This window comes from Vespa velutina, chromosome 6 (genome assembly GCF_912470025.1).
Source record: "Vespa velutina chromosome 6, iVesVel2.1, whole genome shotgun sequence".
Classification (NCBI taxonomy): domain Eukaryota; kingdom Metazoa; phylum Arthropoda; class Insecta; order Hymenoptera; family Vespidae; genus Vespa; species Vespa velutina.
In genome coordinates this window covers 520,362-537,167 of record NC_062193.1, presented here as the reverse complement: position 1 = coordinate 537,167, position 16,806 = coordinate 520,362, and the positions used below count along the sequence as shown (strand labels likewise).

Sequence of the window (16,806 nt, the reverse complement as noted above, 5' to 3'; positions counted from 1 at the left end):
AAATAAAATACGTTTGACTTACGTAACCTATATTATTCAAAATTCAACCAATCGAAAGATATGTATGAAAATAAATGCTCTTCTATTGGTCGATCTTAGAAACGAATATGGACGTTTCATATCCCCAAAAAAAAAAAAAAGAAATTAGTCCGTAAAGCAAAGCGATATATATTTACTAACGCGTATTACACAATAAGAACGTTTTATTTCTAGTTTAATGTACTGAAAATTCATCGAAATCAATTTTCCAATTATCAGTGAGAGATCGATATGACGTTATTTAATTGTAATCGAGTTCGAACGATCGATTCTATTCGAGTATAATCGACTTATTTCATTGGCCGTGAACAAGTGCGACTTGTAGTTCTGTTTCCGAAATAAACGCGCGTTATGATACTTGCAGAAGCCATCGGAATGCAGATTACGAATTTCCATAGTGTGTATTATGCTCATTGTAGATTGTTTTTCTCTGTAGTGGTATATCTCGTTCGGCAATGAAAACAAAAGAAGCAAATGGCATCGACATGATTGATAGTGAAAAAGTGATATTCGAGGATGTTTCTTTTATGTTCCGTCATGTGAACGGTTTATGGACGTAGGTGGTATACATTGGCATAAAAAAAGGAAGAAGAAGAAGAAGAAGAAGAAGAAGAAGAAGAAGAAAAAAAAAGAAAAGGAAAAAAAAAGAAGAGAACAAAAAATAAAATAAAATAAAATAAAATAGAAAGAGAGAAGAACCGGTGTGACGACTTTCGGATCGTCTGTTTTTGTGCCAATAAAGAGAAAAGAAAAGAGAAGAGAAGAAAGAAAGAAAGGAAAAGGTAGACAGACAGAGAGAGAGAGAGAGAGAGAGAGAAAGAGTGGGAGTGGGAGAGAGAGAGAGAGAAACGGTCATAAAAAAAAAAAAAAAAAAAAAAAAAAGAATTACGATTGTATATGCGGCGCACGCGTACATAACATATAACACATACGTGATTTTCCGTAAATTAGCCGCATATATGACTATATGTTACAAACGATACACCGTAGAAACGATATGTGAGAAAAAATTTAAGAGACTTTTACTTCAAGCGATCTTATAATAATCATCGTTCGTCGATTGGTGCTGTTTACGTATATAAAGTTTTCTTGTTTTAACGAGATACGAAAAACCGGGGGGAAAAAAAATTAGGAACAAAAAGGAAAAAAAAAAAAAAGAAAAGAAAAAAGAAGAAGGAAAAAAAAAAAAAAAAAAAGAAAAGAAAAAATGTTAAATCAAGCGGTCGTCGAGGCTCTATATTCGGCTACATACATTGAAAATTATTTGGACTGTGTCGAAAATCTTCCTAATGATTTGCAAAGACACGTATCACGTCTTCGCGAATTGGATGCCACTTGTCAAAGTAAGTTTAATCAACGTTATTATTTCAAATTCGTCGATCCTAAAAGACGTATAAAAATCTTTCGGGTTTTCTTTTTTCTTCTAAGAAATGATTTTACTTATACGTAAGAGAAAACGAAAAAAAAAAAAAATATATATTTATATTTATACCGTTTATAACTTAAGAGAGGAATAATTATTAATGAAAGAAATATAATATTTTTTTTTTTTTATTTTTATTTATTTTTTTTTTTTTTTTTTTTTTTTTCCTTCATTATTTTCTTCCTATTTATTTTCATTCGAAATTAGCGTACTTGCGAGAGGTAGACCAACACCAGGAAGCACTGAGGAATGATATTGATCTATCCGTAAGAAGAAGAGCACTTTTGAGAGTACAACAGGCACTTATTGCCGCTCAAGAAATTGGAGATGAAAAATTACAAATAGTACAGCAGGTTCAAGATCTGATAGAGAATAAATCTAGACAACTTGACGTAGATTATCATAATCTTGGTATGCAATATGATATGATTATATGCATGTTGTTATCTTCTTTTGTTTTTGTAAGAGCCTTACATAAATGCATTAGACAAAAGAGAATATGTCTTCGACGATATTCTTTAATGAATAATAATATTATGTACATTTTAGATTTTGGTAAAGAACAAGAGAATTGTGAATCCAATCGTGAATCAAATTCAAATATTAATTCCAATTCATCTACGAATGCAAATAATGCCGAACGTTTGCCAAAACGTGCTAGAAGAACGAGAACAGAGACTTTGGTTGAATCGGGACATGCTATGGATATGATCGTAGTATCTGAAACAAGATCAAATTCATTAACTAATTCAAGTAATGGTAATCAAAAGAAAACTACTACTGCGAATACTGGTAAAAAGAAGAAAAGAAAGTCTAGACAAGGTAATCAACATAATCAACATAGGGAAGATACTCCACCACCATTGGAAGATGATCTTGCGATAGATCCAGATGAGCCAACATATTGCCTATGCGATCAAATTTCATACGGAGAAATGATACTTTGTGATAATGATTTATGTCCAATAGAGTGGTTCCATTTTTCTTGTGTGTCATTAAGTACTAAACCAAAAGGGAAATGGTTTTGCCCAAAGTGTCGTGGAGATCGTCCAAACGTTATGAAACCAAAAGCACAATTTTTGAAAGAACTTGAAAGGTACAATAAAGAGAAAGAAGAAAAATCGTAGCAGACAAAGTATGGTTGAAAATTTTTTAAGATTTCAAAGGATTCGATGTAAAACAATATTATATGTAATTAGAATTTCACTTCGATCTATTAATTGTATTCATCAAAATTTAAATATCCTAGGATCTAATTAAATCAAGTGAATTGTATTAAATTATGACACTGATAATGAAAATGATTATTGTATATAATAATTACTTTATAGTTTGACTAAACCAGTGATATTGGGTTACATCCAAAGATTAAAGCCGGCTAAATACAGAGTCTCGTATAAAAGAAAGAAAAAAGAAAAGGGAAAAAAAGAAAAAAAAAAGAAAAAGAAAAATTAGTACATAGAAAATATTCATAATATAACTCTATACATTATTTGAATAAATAGTATTAATTACTTAATTATAATAATTCTTAAAAGCTTAAAAAGGACGAAATGTGAAAACTTCTTAGATGTATAGTTACTTAATAGGAAATCTTTAGATACAGAGGATATATATCATATATTATGAAAAATCGTTTAAGCAAACTATCTCCATATTAGCGAAATAATAAATGTATAAAAATTGCATCTTATAATTTTAATAGCTTTTGTGACATGGAAGGGATGTTCTCAATAGTTTTCTCCTAAAATTGTAATATAATTTTAGAGTATTTTGTTATTTTAAACTTCTTATGTATCTTAATATTTATCGAAAATACGTTATTTTTCTTCTTGTATATTAATGAATAAAAATTAATTATAATGTTATGTAAAACAAAATGTAAATGAAATGAGCAGGAGTCTCGTAATTTATATGTTCATTGAATTATTTCTTAATCGATTAATACAAAATTTTACATAAATCTTATATTAGAAATATAAGATCAAATATAAGTAACATAATATATTTCAGAATTTATTGAAGAAAACAAGGTTATATTATATAAAAGTTGATTACATTGTTAAATTGCATATGATAAATTATAGAAAGTGAGTCTCTTATGGTTCTATCTCAAATTTATATTATTCATTTATAATTTTATTAAGATGGGATTCAATTATTTGCAACGGCAAAATAAAACAAAAGACAAATGTATATAAAATCAAAACTAAATGTGTGAAGATTTGTTTTCTTTTCTGTTTTTTTTTTTTTTTTTCTTTTTTTTTCAATGACTTCAAGCATAAATATTTTTGTAATAAATTTTAAACAAAACTCCATTTTAAATATACATTCAAATTTATATGCTTTAAAACAATAACTCATAAAATTAAAATTGAACTGAAATATCATTGTGCTTGAAGTCCTTGAAATAAAAAAAAAAAAAAAAAAAAGAAGTAAAAAAAAAAATAAAATAAAGTAAAGTACAATGCATAAAGTAAATTGACACTTAACAAATTTCAACTTCTAAGTATCCTATCGAAGACAAAACAGGAATAGGTAATATACGTACAAATGCCCTTGGTCTATAATATAATAAATTTCACATATATCAAGTTACGTATTCCATTTTCTATGAAACAAATTATTATACGTGTAGAGAAATTCATTTTATATTTTCAATATAATTCTTATTAATGCATCATTGTGATATTACAAAAAAGAGTATTTGTACATATGTTGTTTTTTTTCTTTTTTTTTTTTTTTTTTTTTTCTTTTTTTTTCTTTTTCTTTTTCTTTTTTTTTTTTTTTTTATTTTTTTTCTTTTTTTTTTTTTATTGTTTTGTTATTCATGTTAAAGCACCTAAAATGTATTTATTATGAGCAAAAACCATACACATATTGTATTTATACTTATAAGTATAGATCACATAAGTTTCTCAGTGCGATTCCCATGTCATTCCAGGACTCTAAATCTGAAATAAATTCAATATTTTATAGAAATTAATAATCTAACGTTTTGGAAAAACTTTGCGAAATTATTTTTAAAAGTATTTATAAAAAGAAAAAATTCTCGAGAATTAATATATTATCAATAATCGCATCATGATCGAATTCGTGATTCATATTATAATCATCTTTTAAAATACGAATTAAAAGTACAAAAAAAAAATGATTGATCGTCGAAATTTATCAAACGTTTTACCTTCTTATCTATTTCATTATACACCGCAATTGATTTCTCCTTTGAATTTTTTTGATAGTATGTATTTAATATATATATATATATATATTAAATACAAATGTTTTATATATGTGTGTACGTGCATGTATGTGTATTAATATGCATATATATATATATATTTCTAATAATTTCTAATATTACTAATGCGATTTCAAAGTTGTCTCGATAAACCTATGGAGAATTCTCGAGTAAAAATTATTATGATAACAAGTCAATTAATAATAAGTATAATATAAAGAGATAGATGAGAGGCATACTTAATGTCAGCGAGGATCCTCCGTGTGACTTTCTTGAAAGTTTAACCAAGACTGTTCAACAACTGTGGCTACTCTCTTTTCGTATTCTCGTTTGTTCTCTTGGTACAATTGTGCTGCTAGAGAATTTGCCGGTGAATTTGGATTTGGTTCGTCCAATAATGACTGAAACAAATAAATTAAAAATTTTAAATCCCTTTTAATGTGCAAGCGTTACAAATTAAAACAATATAAAAACACAACTGTACAAATACATACTATTAAGATTATTTACATTATGGGAAATTAAAGCTTCAAGTTTCAAGCTGAAATTAAAAGAACAGGACAAACAAAAAAAAAAAAAAAAAAGAAAAAAAAGAACAAAAGGTTGCAAAAAAGTTGTAAGACTATAAAAGTGAAATTATGCATTTATTAGTAAAGTGTGTGTGTGTGTGTGTATGTGTGTGCGGGCGCGTTCGCGCTTGTGTGTACGATTGCGTGCGCTCGCGCATATATATATATATATGTATACATATATGTACACATATATATATATATATATATATTTATATAACATGTATAAGTGAATTTAGGTATTGTACGAAGTACTAAAATCTAATTTAAAAAATAAAACTATAAGTCTGCGCTTTTCAAAGGTATTAATTTTTTGCACAGAAACAAAAAGTCGGATATATCATATATATATATATATATATCTTATCATCTAATATTATTAATTTTTCATGTTATTTATCAGATATCGAAATAAATAAATTACACAATTTTATAATAATTTATTATTCAACATTGTAAAAATTCGGTCTAATGTTGCACATTTGTGGTAATTCAATAGAGCTTTTGGAAGAAACATGCTAAGGTTCAGCGCAAGCTCCTTGGTAAGGCTGCACATTCTCCTCCATATCTAATCGCCTGTAGATGGTTGGATAATGCTGCGACAGCATCATGAAAACGTCTGTGATTAATCCACAAAACTCTGCTCCACACAAGCCTTCACTCGTTTCTCGTACTCGCGTCGATTCTCTTTGTACAGTTGTGCTGCCATTGAGTTGGCAGGTGAATTCGGGTTCGGGTCACTTAACAGCGACTGCAACCACATAAGTCGTATTCGTTATAGGAAAATTCAAACGTTTCTTTTAAAATGCATGGCTTATAAATTTTATCTAAATGACAAAATTGTTAATATAGCTTGGCATTGGTGAAAGACAATTTGTTTGCGAAGAATGGAAAACCTTATGCATAGTGTAAGAAATTACTAAATTTTTAGTGCACGTCATTCGCTTTATCGAATGAACTAGGACTTTGTTGAATTGCAACCGCTGTTAAGAGAGAAAAATGAACAATTCGCCATTTTAAGAAATAATTATTCCATGAGAAAAATAATAGTTGGATTCATATGTATAATTTTTAAATCAAAACATGGATAAGATTTATGAAAAATATTTGAGAATGAAAAAAGAACAATAAATTATTTTTTATTTTACATTATATTAATCCAAGGATATAACTAATCTAATAATTTTATATATAAATATTACAAAGAGTACCCTTATTAAACTTTTCTATCTCAAATATTTAAAGAAATTAAATGTGACAATAAGAAAAATAAGGGGAGCTATAATATAGATCAATCCATCATTTAATATAAGATCTACACTTGCGTTTATATATATATATATATGTATTATATAAACCAACCTCGTGAATTATGTGGGTACTCTTGTGTGAATATCGCTATATAATCTTTGTACATATAAACACATTATTGTCATGCAGATGCATTCAGTTTTGTTAACAATTAAATAAATTAAATTCTGTTATATAATAATTTATAATGCAAATCAAACTACGTACTAACGCGAAGAAGCGTTACATCACTACATAAATTTGAAAATTATTAAGAAAATAATATTTAAATAATACCTGTCAATAAATTTTCATTTACCTGTATAGATGTTAAGATAGCAGAAACATCATATGTAGGACTCCAACGATTTTGTAGAATATCAAGGCAAATACCCCCATCTGCATATACATTAGGGTGAAACATCTTACTGACAAATCTTACTGTAGGGGGCTTATTTGGATATTCTTCCGTGAACTCTATTGTGAGTTTAAATGTACCATCCTCAAATGGAGTGTCATGTGGTCTAAAACAAATAAAAAAAACAAAAAAAAAAGAACAAAAAATCGCAATACCGAATGTTAAATAGTTATATTAAAGTTAAGCTTAGAGAGTATATATTTAGAGGTTAAGAGATCAGAGAACAAAAAAATGTTTTCTTTAGAATACTTTTTAACAAAGATAATATAAATTAATTATCACATGTTACAGATACAAATAAAATTTAGATTACTTACCCAAATATAACAGCATTCCATATCATAATATTATTGTCTGTAGGTGCACCAGATACTCCAGTAGGTGGATCTTCTTGTAATCTGTTTAAATGTAATATATATATATATATATATATATATATATATATATATATATATATATATGATTTATATAATTTATTTATACTTTTATCTTATATATTTAAATATGTTCTATTGTATTCTAATATTCATTGCTGGAATAATTACTCTTTGGAATATAATGCCAGTTCCATGCTAAATCAATAAAATCAATAAACATAGTTTTAACAAACTGATATAATAACAAATATTCATGTATATTACAAAATGATAATTTAAAAAAAAAAAAAAAAAAGAAGAAAAAAGAAAAAGAAAAGAAAGAAAACACATTAGATATATCGATGAAAAATTGTGCCAAAGTTTAAATATGCTGCTTCAAAGGCCTTTCATACTATTTATAGCCGTTAGAAATGTGCGTTTAAAAATATTCTACAAGTTTACTTATTAAATATCCTAATACGTTCAAATGTAATAAAAGATCCTTATATATATATATATATATATATATATATATATATATTGCGTTTCAATCAGAGTAGATGAAACATAGATGAAAGAAACAATCCTTTTAAAATAATACAAAAAGATGAAAACTTTTAAAGGGAGAAGAATACATTTGAAAAAGTACCAAAGGAGAAAGTTTATAAGAACATCAATGGATAAACAAACAGGCTTATTCATAAAAGTTTTCCTTGGCAAAAGAAGAAGAACATTTTACAAGGTGCACTTCACAAGCACAAGTTCCTAATAATAACTTCGTCTTCACAATGACGTTCGTACACGTTGCGTATACTCGGGATAACTCGAATTCATTCTCTCCCGCGAGAACGATACGTAGAGATATTTACACAGGTTATTCCATTAGAAAATTCTTATATTACATTTTTAATAATATTGATAGTATCTATAGACGTTTGAACGATAAAATGACAAAGTTAGTTTTAATATTAAATATAAATGACGATGACGATGATGATGATGATGATGATGATGAAAAAATCGTACCTCTTAAAATCTCTCATTAGCCTTCTTCTTGCAGGGGTAGACATCCCTTACGAACGGTTTGGTCGCTCCCAAATCGTCGAAACGAAATAATATTCTTGACCGTTCCGAATAGTTCCTTGGCACCTTTCGTTAATGCGTTTATCGTGGAACAGAAAGGAGATTAAAAAAAAAGAAAGAGATTGTGAGAGAAGAAAGTTTAACGCGCCGCCCGTCGACTCTACAATTTCTTCTTCTTCTTCGTCGTCCTCTTCTTCTTCTTCTTCTTCTTCTTCTTCTTCTTTCTTTTTACGATCTCGTCGCTCGCAACAAAATCGACTGTTGTTCCTTTACTGCGTACGCGTCTCTGTCTCTCTCTTGCACTTCGAGCCTTTTGTCACACCGAAGGCCACCCTCCTTCGGTATAATACCGTTATAGGTTGTTCAAAATTAGTTCTGTTTTAAGACTTTGGAATTAACACTTGATTCGGCCTATCGATATATTATGTGTACATAGGCGAAGCGTTAATTTTTCATCGTTCCCGAGCGAGGAATGAAGCCGCGCCAGCGCTAATACCCCCTCTGCTACGACGAGAACTGCGACTGTCCCGATGAATTCATTCGTCAGACTATCAAAAACGACGAACAGCTGTACTATACCGAAACCGAACTAAGCAGAATAAGAAATGAGTAAGAATCGCAACTCTCTTTCACTCTACCATCACCGATAAGTAACTTGCTTCCTCGCTTTGTGTGTTACAACTCGTCTCTGTTGTGTGTGCGTCTGTGTATGTGTTTTCAGAAGGGACCTTCAAATTGAAATTTTCCCTTAGCCAATCACGTTCTTAGTTTATCTCTTACGTTTCTATCACGAGGTTATCGTTGATTGGCTTATTTCGAACGGACATTGTGAACGAAGCATTAATCGAATTGTCCAATATAATCATAAATGTCCAAGAATAATATAAATATTTTATGATTATTTTATTATTACGATTCATTTTCATATTATACATTGAAATTGTAAATTTAAATTATTTTATTATATCGCATTAAAATCAAACAACGATAATTTACGACATATTTTATTTCAATGGTATATTTTTTCTTTTTATTAATTTTCATTTATTTTATTATTATTATTTCTCTTTAGCTTTTATATATATTATTAATAAATCAATGTAAAATATTATTTCATTAACGAAAATATTTTATTGTAACTTAAGAAAATTATTAAAATATAATTATTTTATCATTGTTTATCTTTTATGGATAAATTTTATTGACAATATCGTTTATTTTCAAATAGATATAAAATCTTAGATATAAAATATAGACTTTTAAAATCTTAGATGTAATATCAAAAGGATTCTTTTAGATTTCTAGTTTTTATCAAAATCTATTCCATAATGCTACTATGTACGTTTTTCTTTTTCTTTTTTTTTTTTTTTTTTTGTTCAGATGTGGTCAAACCAGCATCGCGCAAAAATAATTTTAGATACGATACTAGAACGTCGATCCAATTAAAAGGAGCAAATTCTTTTTTTTTTTTTTTTCATTATATAAATTATAATTTATAATAACTTATTTTGTTCCATAAGTTCAAAAAAACATTTTTATCTTATTAGAACTAATTGGTATTCTTATTAGATTTCTTAGGTTTTTTGCTGCGCGATGGACCAAAATCTTCTTCCAGCATAAATACGTCATTAACTTGTTCTGTTAAATAACCTATTCTTTCTCGGAGCAAATCTTCGTTGGGAACTGAAAATTATTCTTTGAATATTAATATTATTCTTTACCCTTTGATCTATATTCAACTACTATTGTTATAATGCTCACGTGTTTCATCCTTTGGAGGATCTTGTACATCAAGATCCAAAGCTAATGTCTCCACACTTTGCAATTTATATGATAATTTAGGATTTGGAAAATTTTCTGGTTCATAAATTTTACTAGATTTTTCAATAATTTGTTCAAACAATTCAACACCTTCATAATTAATTGGAACTGTTTTATCTTCATCATTATACGTATACTGATACATTTCTTCAGTAAAATTTTTTACATTTTCTAAAAAAAAAGAAAAATGATACAAACAATTACTAGTAATTCTTATAAATAAAATTTGAATTTTGGACAAACCATTATATGGTATTTTGTATAAATAAAATCCTCCTTTATCAGTTACTGGCATCATGTTGTATAAATATGATCCAAAATGTTTTCTCAAAGTTACTCTACATATTATTATAAGATTCCTTGCTTTACATTTATGTAATAAAGCGGCAAATAATAATTGTTCACCTAATGAATAAGATTAACGATATTATTATTATTATTATTATTTTTTTTTTCTTTTTTTTTTTTTCTTTAAATAAAATATTCAAAGATATTACCTTCACTGCAATTTTTATTACAAGAAACAAAATAAGGTGCATGGAGGTGATACATTGGATCACAATAAAAAGGTTTAAAGCCGATCATATCTATTCCCACTTCAAAAATATTATTAAAAGTTTTAATTTCGTCCACTGTAAAATAGATTTTTTCTCCACCAAATTCTTTCATTTTTCTCAAATCTGTAGATAGTAAAATTTCTTTATCTACTTCTTCATCATCATCTTCTTCTTCCTAGACATATAAGGTAATACAATTAATAAAATATTTTTCATCTATTATAACAAAAAAATATATATATATGAATACAAACATTTTCTGTATTTTCAGAATACGTTTTTCTATGATATGTATATGCAATCAGAGGAGCATTATTTTCTGAATTCATTGTCATTTTTTTCACATCTTGATGCTTACTACGACATATATTATAAAAAGTATAAGTATATTATAAGAAGTATATTATAAATAAATAATAAAAATAGTCAAACGTACACACAAACATTACATATATCCACATTTATTATGACATGATTGCCAATTCTCCAAGGTAATTTTGCTATACGTTTAGATGGTCGTTTTACTTGTTGCAATAAATCTCTGTAAGAAGTTCTTTGATAATCCTCTTCATTAATATTCTTGGAAAGCATTTCAATGTCTTTGAAAAAATGTTCAACGTTCCACGTTTCACCCAAACCAACTACATAAAGTGATATACCCAAATAATTGTAAGAGGCTGCTTTATCTCTGATACGACTTTTTTCCTTTTCATCAGTCAATGGTGGAACATCGTGACACGTATATAATATAACTCTACGTGTAGACATTGTTACATTGCGAAAACTAATAAAACTTTGACTTGCATGCCATAAAGCATCATGAAGAGGATAATTTACAGAGGAGCTCATATTTTTGTAATCCTTCCAATTATCTCCTATTAAAATAAAATTAATTAGAATACAAATAAATACAATCTGATATAATTAATATAAAATGTTATTGTGTAAGAACATATTATTAAAATTTTTTTTCTAAAACTTACGTATTTTTTCGGCTTCTTTTAATTTATTTATATTAATAAGAGAAAATTTCTTTAACGCAATGTTTTCTATTTTTGTTTTTATATCGCACGTTTCCGTACCCATAAATATTAAACCCATCCAATCTTGTCTGTTCCAAACTAATTTTTGTTTCAGTATATGAATATATTTCTAAATAATGGATGAAGATGGTATTAAATGTAAATTCATATTGAGAGACTGCAAATAAGTTTTTAATAGCAAAAATCATATATCTCAAAAAAAAAAAAAAAAAAAAAAAGAAAAACAAATGATACCTCTATACACTCTACAAAAAATGGTTTTCCTTCTTTATTATTGTTAAACATTTCAGGAGAAGTATCAATCAAAAAGATTATACCATCCCGAACACCATACAATTCCTCTGGATTTGCTAGTTTATCAGCATCGTCTTCTTTCTCAAGATCATCTTGTTTCTCAGAATCATCTTGAGTATCATATTTTTCTCCAATTGTCGACATGTTTTTATTCAAACTGAATAATCTTACAAAATGGTTCTGTTATCGTACATTAACGATATTATCAAAGATAATAAATATCTCACAGATCACATAAAATTCATTGACTGTTTGAATTTAGGCCGCAGAATATGAACCAGATAATAATAATAATAATAATGTGTCATTGATCAAACGAACTTATCCCTATGTTCCGCAAGAGACCGCTACCATCGCTCACGTACATGTCGCTGATTGGCTCATTATTTTGCTAAATGTTGTCATAGATGGCACGTGGTCAGCATTAAGGTTACATAGAAAGAACATTGCAATTTAATGGCGGTAAACTACCGTCATTATCCTTTTAAATTGTATTTCTATCTCATTTGCACTTTTACAAATGTTCTATCCGAATGATTATATTTTAACCATCATTCAATAATTGATTTGTTTACAATTTTATTATATTTTGTTTTTAATGTTTTTTAAATTACTCTAATCAATATATATATATATATGTATATATATATGTATATATATAATAACATATAAGCATTAATGATCAAAACATTATAAGATTACAAATCAAGTTAAATAATACTATAATGATCTAGACGCATTGAAGAAAATACTAGTATCACACAGCCACCTAGAAGGGAGGGCGCTGAAAGCGGTGCGACAAGAATGCCCTCTAGGCGGAAATTCTAAAATATAATGATCACGTGTTATTCTTCTTTCTTTATTTTGATTTATTATTCAGCGCGCACATTTGATTTCTAAAGAGAGTATAATAAAATTCATTGTTATCGTTACTCTCAGTGATAATTCATCGATACGTTACGTTACAATATCTAAATTATATCTTAAAAGATATGAAATAATTTTCTATTTAATTTCTCGTTTATATAATACTTCTTTTTTACTGTCGATATAAAAGAGTTGTTACATGATCGACAGAACAATGACAGTAAGATGGCGTTACCATTCGTACGAAACGCAAATGTCTTCAAACGTTCAATTAATATTATTTAAATTATAATCAAGATAATATGAATTATTTAAAGGAAAAGAAAATTATATTACGTATTTCAAATAAGAATTACTATTTTTATGATCGCAATGAATGAATAAATAAACATAATTAAATGGATCGACAATGTCTTTGTATTAATCTTTCCCTTTATAGACTCCATTTAAGGTTTCCAATAAATCGACGCTTCGAGATCGATATGGTTCATATGAAAGGTAATATTGTTCGACAGTCGATCACTTTAACCTAAACATTTATTTCTCAGGGGCAACGAAGCATAAAGCTATCGGGGTTTGAGACGAGAGCTTGAACGCTGGCGTGCGCCTTAATTTACGACTCCCTTCTCAAGCCACGGCTGTTATAATGTTCTCCTCTTTCCTTCGACTCCGCATTATACTTCACATATTAGCGTACACTAACGTAGAGCGTGCTTTATCGAAACTTTGCTTCTTACTCTGCCAAGGCTCGCATTTTTTTACTTATCATATTTAGCTTCGATCGTGATCAGAATTGATATAGAGTAAAATAGCGCGAGAGAGCGAGAGCGAGAGAGAGAGAGAGAGAGAGAGAGAAAACATTGTTTTTTTTTTTTTGTTTGTTTTTTCAATCTTTACATACGTATATGCATATATCATGTATAAGTTCACGAATATATAGGAAAAAGAAAAAGAAACTCTTCATGAAACGTGACCGCGTGGTAATCGCTTCTGTCTCGCCTCACTGTAGAGAAGGCAACGACTATAAAACGGCAGTAAAAACTAAAAGGGAGAGCGACTACGGGGGAAAGTAGAAGTAGTAGAAGAAGAAGAAGAAGAAGAAGAAGAAGAAAAAGGAGAATTCCTGCGTCTTAGGACTTGGTTTGCTTTGACACTGACTAATCAAAACAGTGTTTCTTTCTTTTTTCTCTTTTTTTTCTTTTTTCCTCATTCCCTGTCGACTGACCCTCCTTTTTATTTTCTTTTTTTTCTTTTTCTTTTTCTTTTTCTCTCATTCTCTCTCTTTTTCTCTCTCGCTCTATCTTTGTCTCTCTTTTTGGTTAGAAACCCTTGCGGAAACAAAAGAGTCAACGCTAGTACAGGTCGAAAGCACGTGTTCTCTTCTTATCACTTGGTCGTAATTTTACAAGAAAAACAATCGTAGGATCGGCTGAACGTATCGTTAAACACGGTCATTGTGCTTGTTTCAACAATACGCCGCCATGTTGGCAACACCGACGTCCGTTAAAGACCACACTTTCGATCAACAACTCGACTCGCTTAGTCGACACTAATGTTGAATAATATTCCTTCAAGATATCGCTACAATCGTTAGTCAATTATATACTTTCTATATTGATATCTTTCTTCTGATTTATTCATTTATATTTCTTATCAATCGTTAACTCGATTAATAATCACGATTTCCGCCATTTTGATTTCTTTTCCCTTTTTTTCTTTTTTTCCCTCATGCAATCGAATCAAATTGCGTTTGAGCTTTCTCGAAATTTTATTATTCTTATATATACGTACTTCGAACGATGGAATATAATTTAGAAAAAATAAATTATCCTTAATCATTAATTTATTAGAATATTAAATGAATGATCATTAATTTCAACGTTAGATAAAATAAATTAAGCAATTAAGTAAGTAACTAATGATCTTTTTATTTCAACCTGATCGTTTTTCTTCGAAACCAAAAGGGTCAAGCTTGTTGCATCGATTCTTTCACCCTTCCCCACCCTTATTCCACCCCACCAACGTTTTATTCGCGATACGATCTTCGATGAGTGCACTTTCGAGCGAGGATGCGCGAGAAATGTTCGAGCGAGTACGCGTCGAGTTGATGCCTCAAAACGAAACTTCCTAGCCAATGAGAAGGTTCGAGTGGTTGATCGACTACGCCCAAACATGGCGACCACTTTTCTCTCCCACCGAAATGGTTTCGCGAACAAGAACCTTCTCTCTCTCTCTCTCTCTCTCTCTCTCTCTCTCTCTTTCTCGATATTTTCTACTGACTTTCATCGAATTTTTCTTTATCGTTTCTTTTTCACCTGCAGTGATCTGTTATCTTTCTTTCTTTCTTTCCTTTTTTTTTTTTTTTCTTCTTTTTCTTCTTCATTAATCGTTGACTTCAGTTTGGGTGCCTCGTTTGTTCCTTCGAACGGAACAAAAAAAAAAATTATGAAAAAAGAAAAATGACAAAAAGCTTTACATGCAATTTAATAAATAAAAATTTATATTACGACATTACGAAATTATTAATAGTGAAATGATTTATTAAAGATTTCATCGTATATATTTTTAACGCGAAATACGATAACAAACAATTCACAATTTATTAACTTAACGAATTTATTTAATGTTTTGAATTAAAATTGAGACGCGAACAGGTACGAAGATCGATCGAGCGCATTCGCTTTTTATAATCTTAAAATGAAAAATGTGATTTCCTAATCGTGTCCACTTCAATTTTTCTTTCTTCTTTTCTTCTTCGATTTATAAACTTCGTCGATGTAATATATATTATTCTTTTCTTCTTTTTTTTTTTTGCATCATTCGCGAATTTCAATAAACGTAACACTTCGCTCTTTGACCTTATTTCAAACTGTTTAAATTACCAATCGCGTAACAAAACATGCATTGCACAAGACAACTTTCTCAGAATCCATTGCGGAATGCATTTTGGTTACGTCGAATTCATAACGTCTGGGTTTTTTCTTTCTTTATTTTTCTTTTTCTTTTTTTTTTTTTTTTTTTTTTTTATCACGAAGCCCATTCTTGTTACCTACTAGTAGTGTTCTCACGTCAGAATGATAAAATTTTATAAATTAAAGAAAAAAAGAGGGGGGGGGGGAAAGAAAGAAAGAAAAGAAAAAAAAAGAAATAGGAAACGAAAAGAGAAAGATTTCTCCATTCATTTCGTTCCATCATTCGTCTACCAATTTCATTGTTGCAAAGTATTTAATTAAACTTCCTTGAAGATGAGGCAATAAAAAAAATTCAAAGACATTTTTTCAACCCATATAATTTTTTTCTTTTATTTTTCATACATTGTATGGTCTTATTAATGATCTTAAATGGAACTATTGACACTTAATCATTCTCTCTCTCTCTCTCTCTCTCTCTCTCAAATATTATTAATTTTTCAATAGAAATAAACAAAGAAAAACAATTAATTAAAACAAAAAGAAATATAAAACTGATCTAAGATAAGTCATGGTGAATCCTATTTTTTCATTGATTCTATGCCACGGATAAAATCGAGAAAGGGGCGTGTAGCCGGAGGATAGAGAATCAGAAAGAGAGAGAGAGAGAGAGAGAGAGAGAGAGAATGTATGTATGTGTAAATATGTGTGTGTATGTGCGCGCGTGTGAAAGAGAGAGAAAGAGAGAGAAGAAAAGAGAAAATAGGAGGAGGGATCGAGATGTCCTCTCAACGAGAGAAGCACAGAAACTCCGCCTACACGTTTCTCCACCACGTAACCAAAGAGAACAAGAGAGAGAGAGAGAGAGGGAGAGAGAGAGAGAGAGAGAGAGAGAG

General features: G+C 29.0%; 3 protein-coding genes across 9 annotated transcripts; 1 reads left to right on the top strand and 2 right to left on the bottom strand.

Moving 5' to 3' along the window:
* The first annotated feature begins 255 nt into the window (after positions 1 to 255).
* LOC124949699 (inhibitor of growth protein 1) lies at positions 256 to 3,050 on the top strand. Its single transcript, XM_047495268.1, has 3 exons — positions 256 to 1,382; positions 1,670 to 1,873; positions 2,012 to 3,050. Exons 1-3 carry the CDS (start codon positions 1,247 to 1,249, stop codon positions 2,587 to 2,589), a joined length of 918 nt encoding a protein of 305 aa, XP_047351224.1. The 5' UTR covers positions 256 to 1,246; the 3' UTR covers positions 2,590 to 3,050.
* A 1,245-nt stretch (positions 3,051 to 4,295) lies between these two features.
* LOC124949697 (ubiquitin-conjugating enzyme E2-17 kDa) lies at positions 4,296 to 9,132 on the bottom strand. 6 transcript variants are annotated; one of them, XM_047495262.1, is made up of 7 exons: positions 8,363 to 8,503; positions 7,986 to 8,261; positions 7,526 to 7,552; positions 7,298 to 7,378; positions 6,882 to 7,086; positions 4,943 to 5,104; positions 4,296 to 4,416 (listed from the first exon to the last, which is right to left on the bottom strand). In XM_047495262.1, exons 2-6 carry the CDS (start codon positions 8,036 to 8,038, stop codon positions 4,949 to 4,951), a joined length of 522 nt encoding a protein of 173 aa, XP_047351218.1. In that variant the 5' UTR covers positions 8,039 to 8,261; positions 8,363 to 8,503; the 3' UTR covers positions 4,296 to 4,416; positions 4,943 to 4,948. The 6 variants fall into 6 exon arrangements, with proteins under 6 accessions (XP_047351218.1, XP_047351219.1, XP_047351221.1 ...); XM_047495263.1 differs by lacking the exon at positions 7,986 to 8,261 and having other exon boundaries at positions 8,363 to 9,132; XM_047495264.1 differs by lacking the exons at positions 4,296 to 4,416; positions 4,943 to 5,104 and adding an exon at positions 5,698 to 6,023.
* A 449-nt stretch (positions 9,133 to 9,581) lies between these two features.
* On the bottom strand, positions 9,582 to 12,433 carry LOC124949630 (X-ray repair cross-complementing protein 6-like). 2 transcript variants are annotated; one of them, XM_047495027.1, is made up of 8 exons: positions 12,075 to 12,433; positions 11,781 to 11,949; positions 11,234 to 11,672; positions 11,051 to 11,154; positions 10,738 to 10,968; positions 10,484 to 10,645; positions 10,181 to 10,411; positions 9,582 to 10,102 (listed from the first exon to the last, which is right to left on the bottom strand). In XM_047495027.1, the coding sequence occupies exons 1-8, from the start codon at positions 12,276 to 12,278 to the stop codon at positions 9,969 to 9,971; spliced, it is 1,674 nt and encodes a 557-aa protein (XP_047350983.1). In that variant the 5' UTR covers positions 12,279 to 12,433; the 3' UTR covers positions 9,582 to 9,968. The 2 variants fall into 2 exon arrangements, with proteins under 2 accessions (XP_047350983.1, XP_047350982.1); XM_047495026.1 differs by having other exon boundaries at positions 10,738 to 10,972; positions 11,052 to 11,154.
* Between the last annotated feature and the right edge of the window lie 4,373 nt (positions 12,434 to 16,806).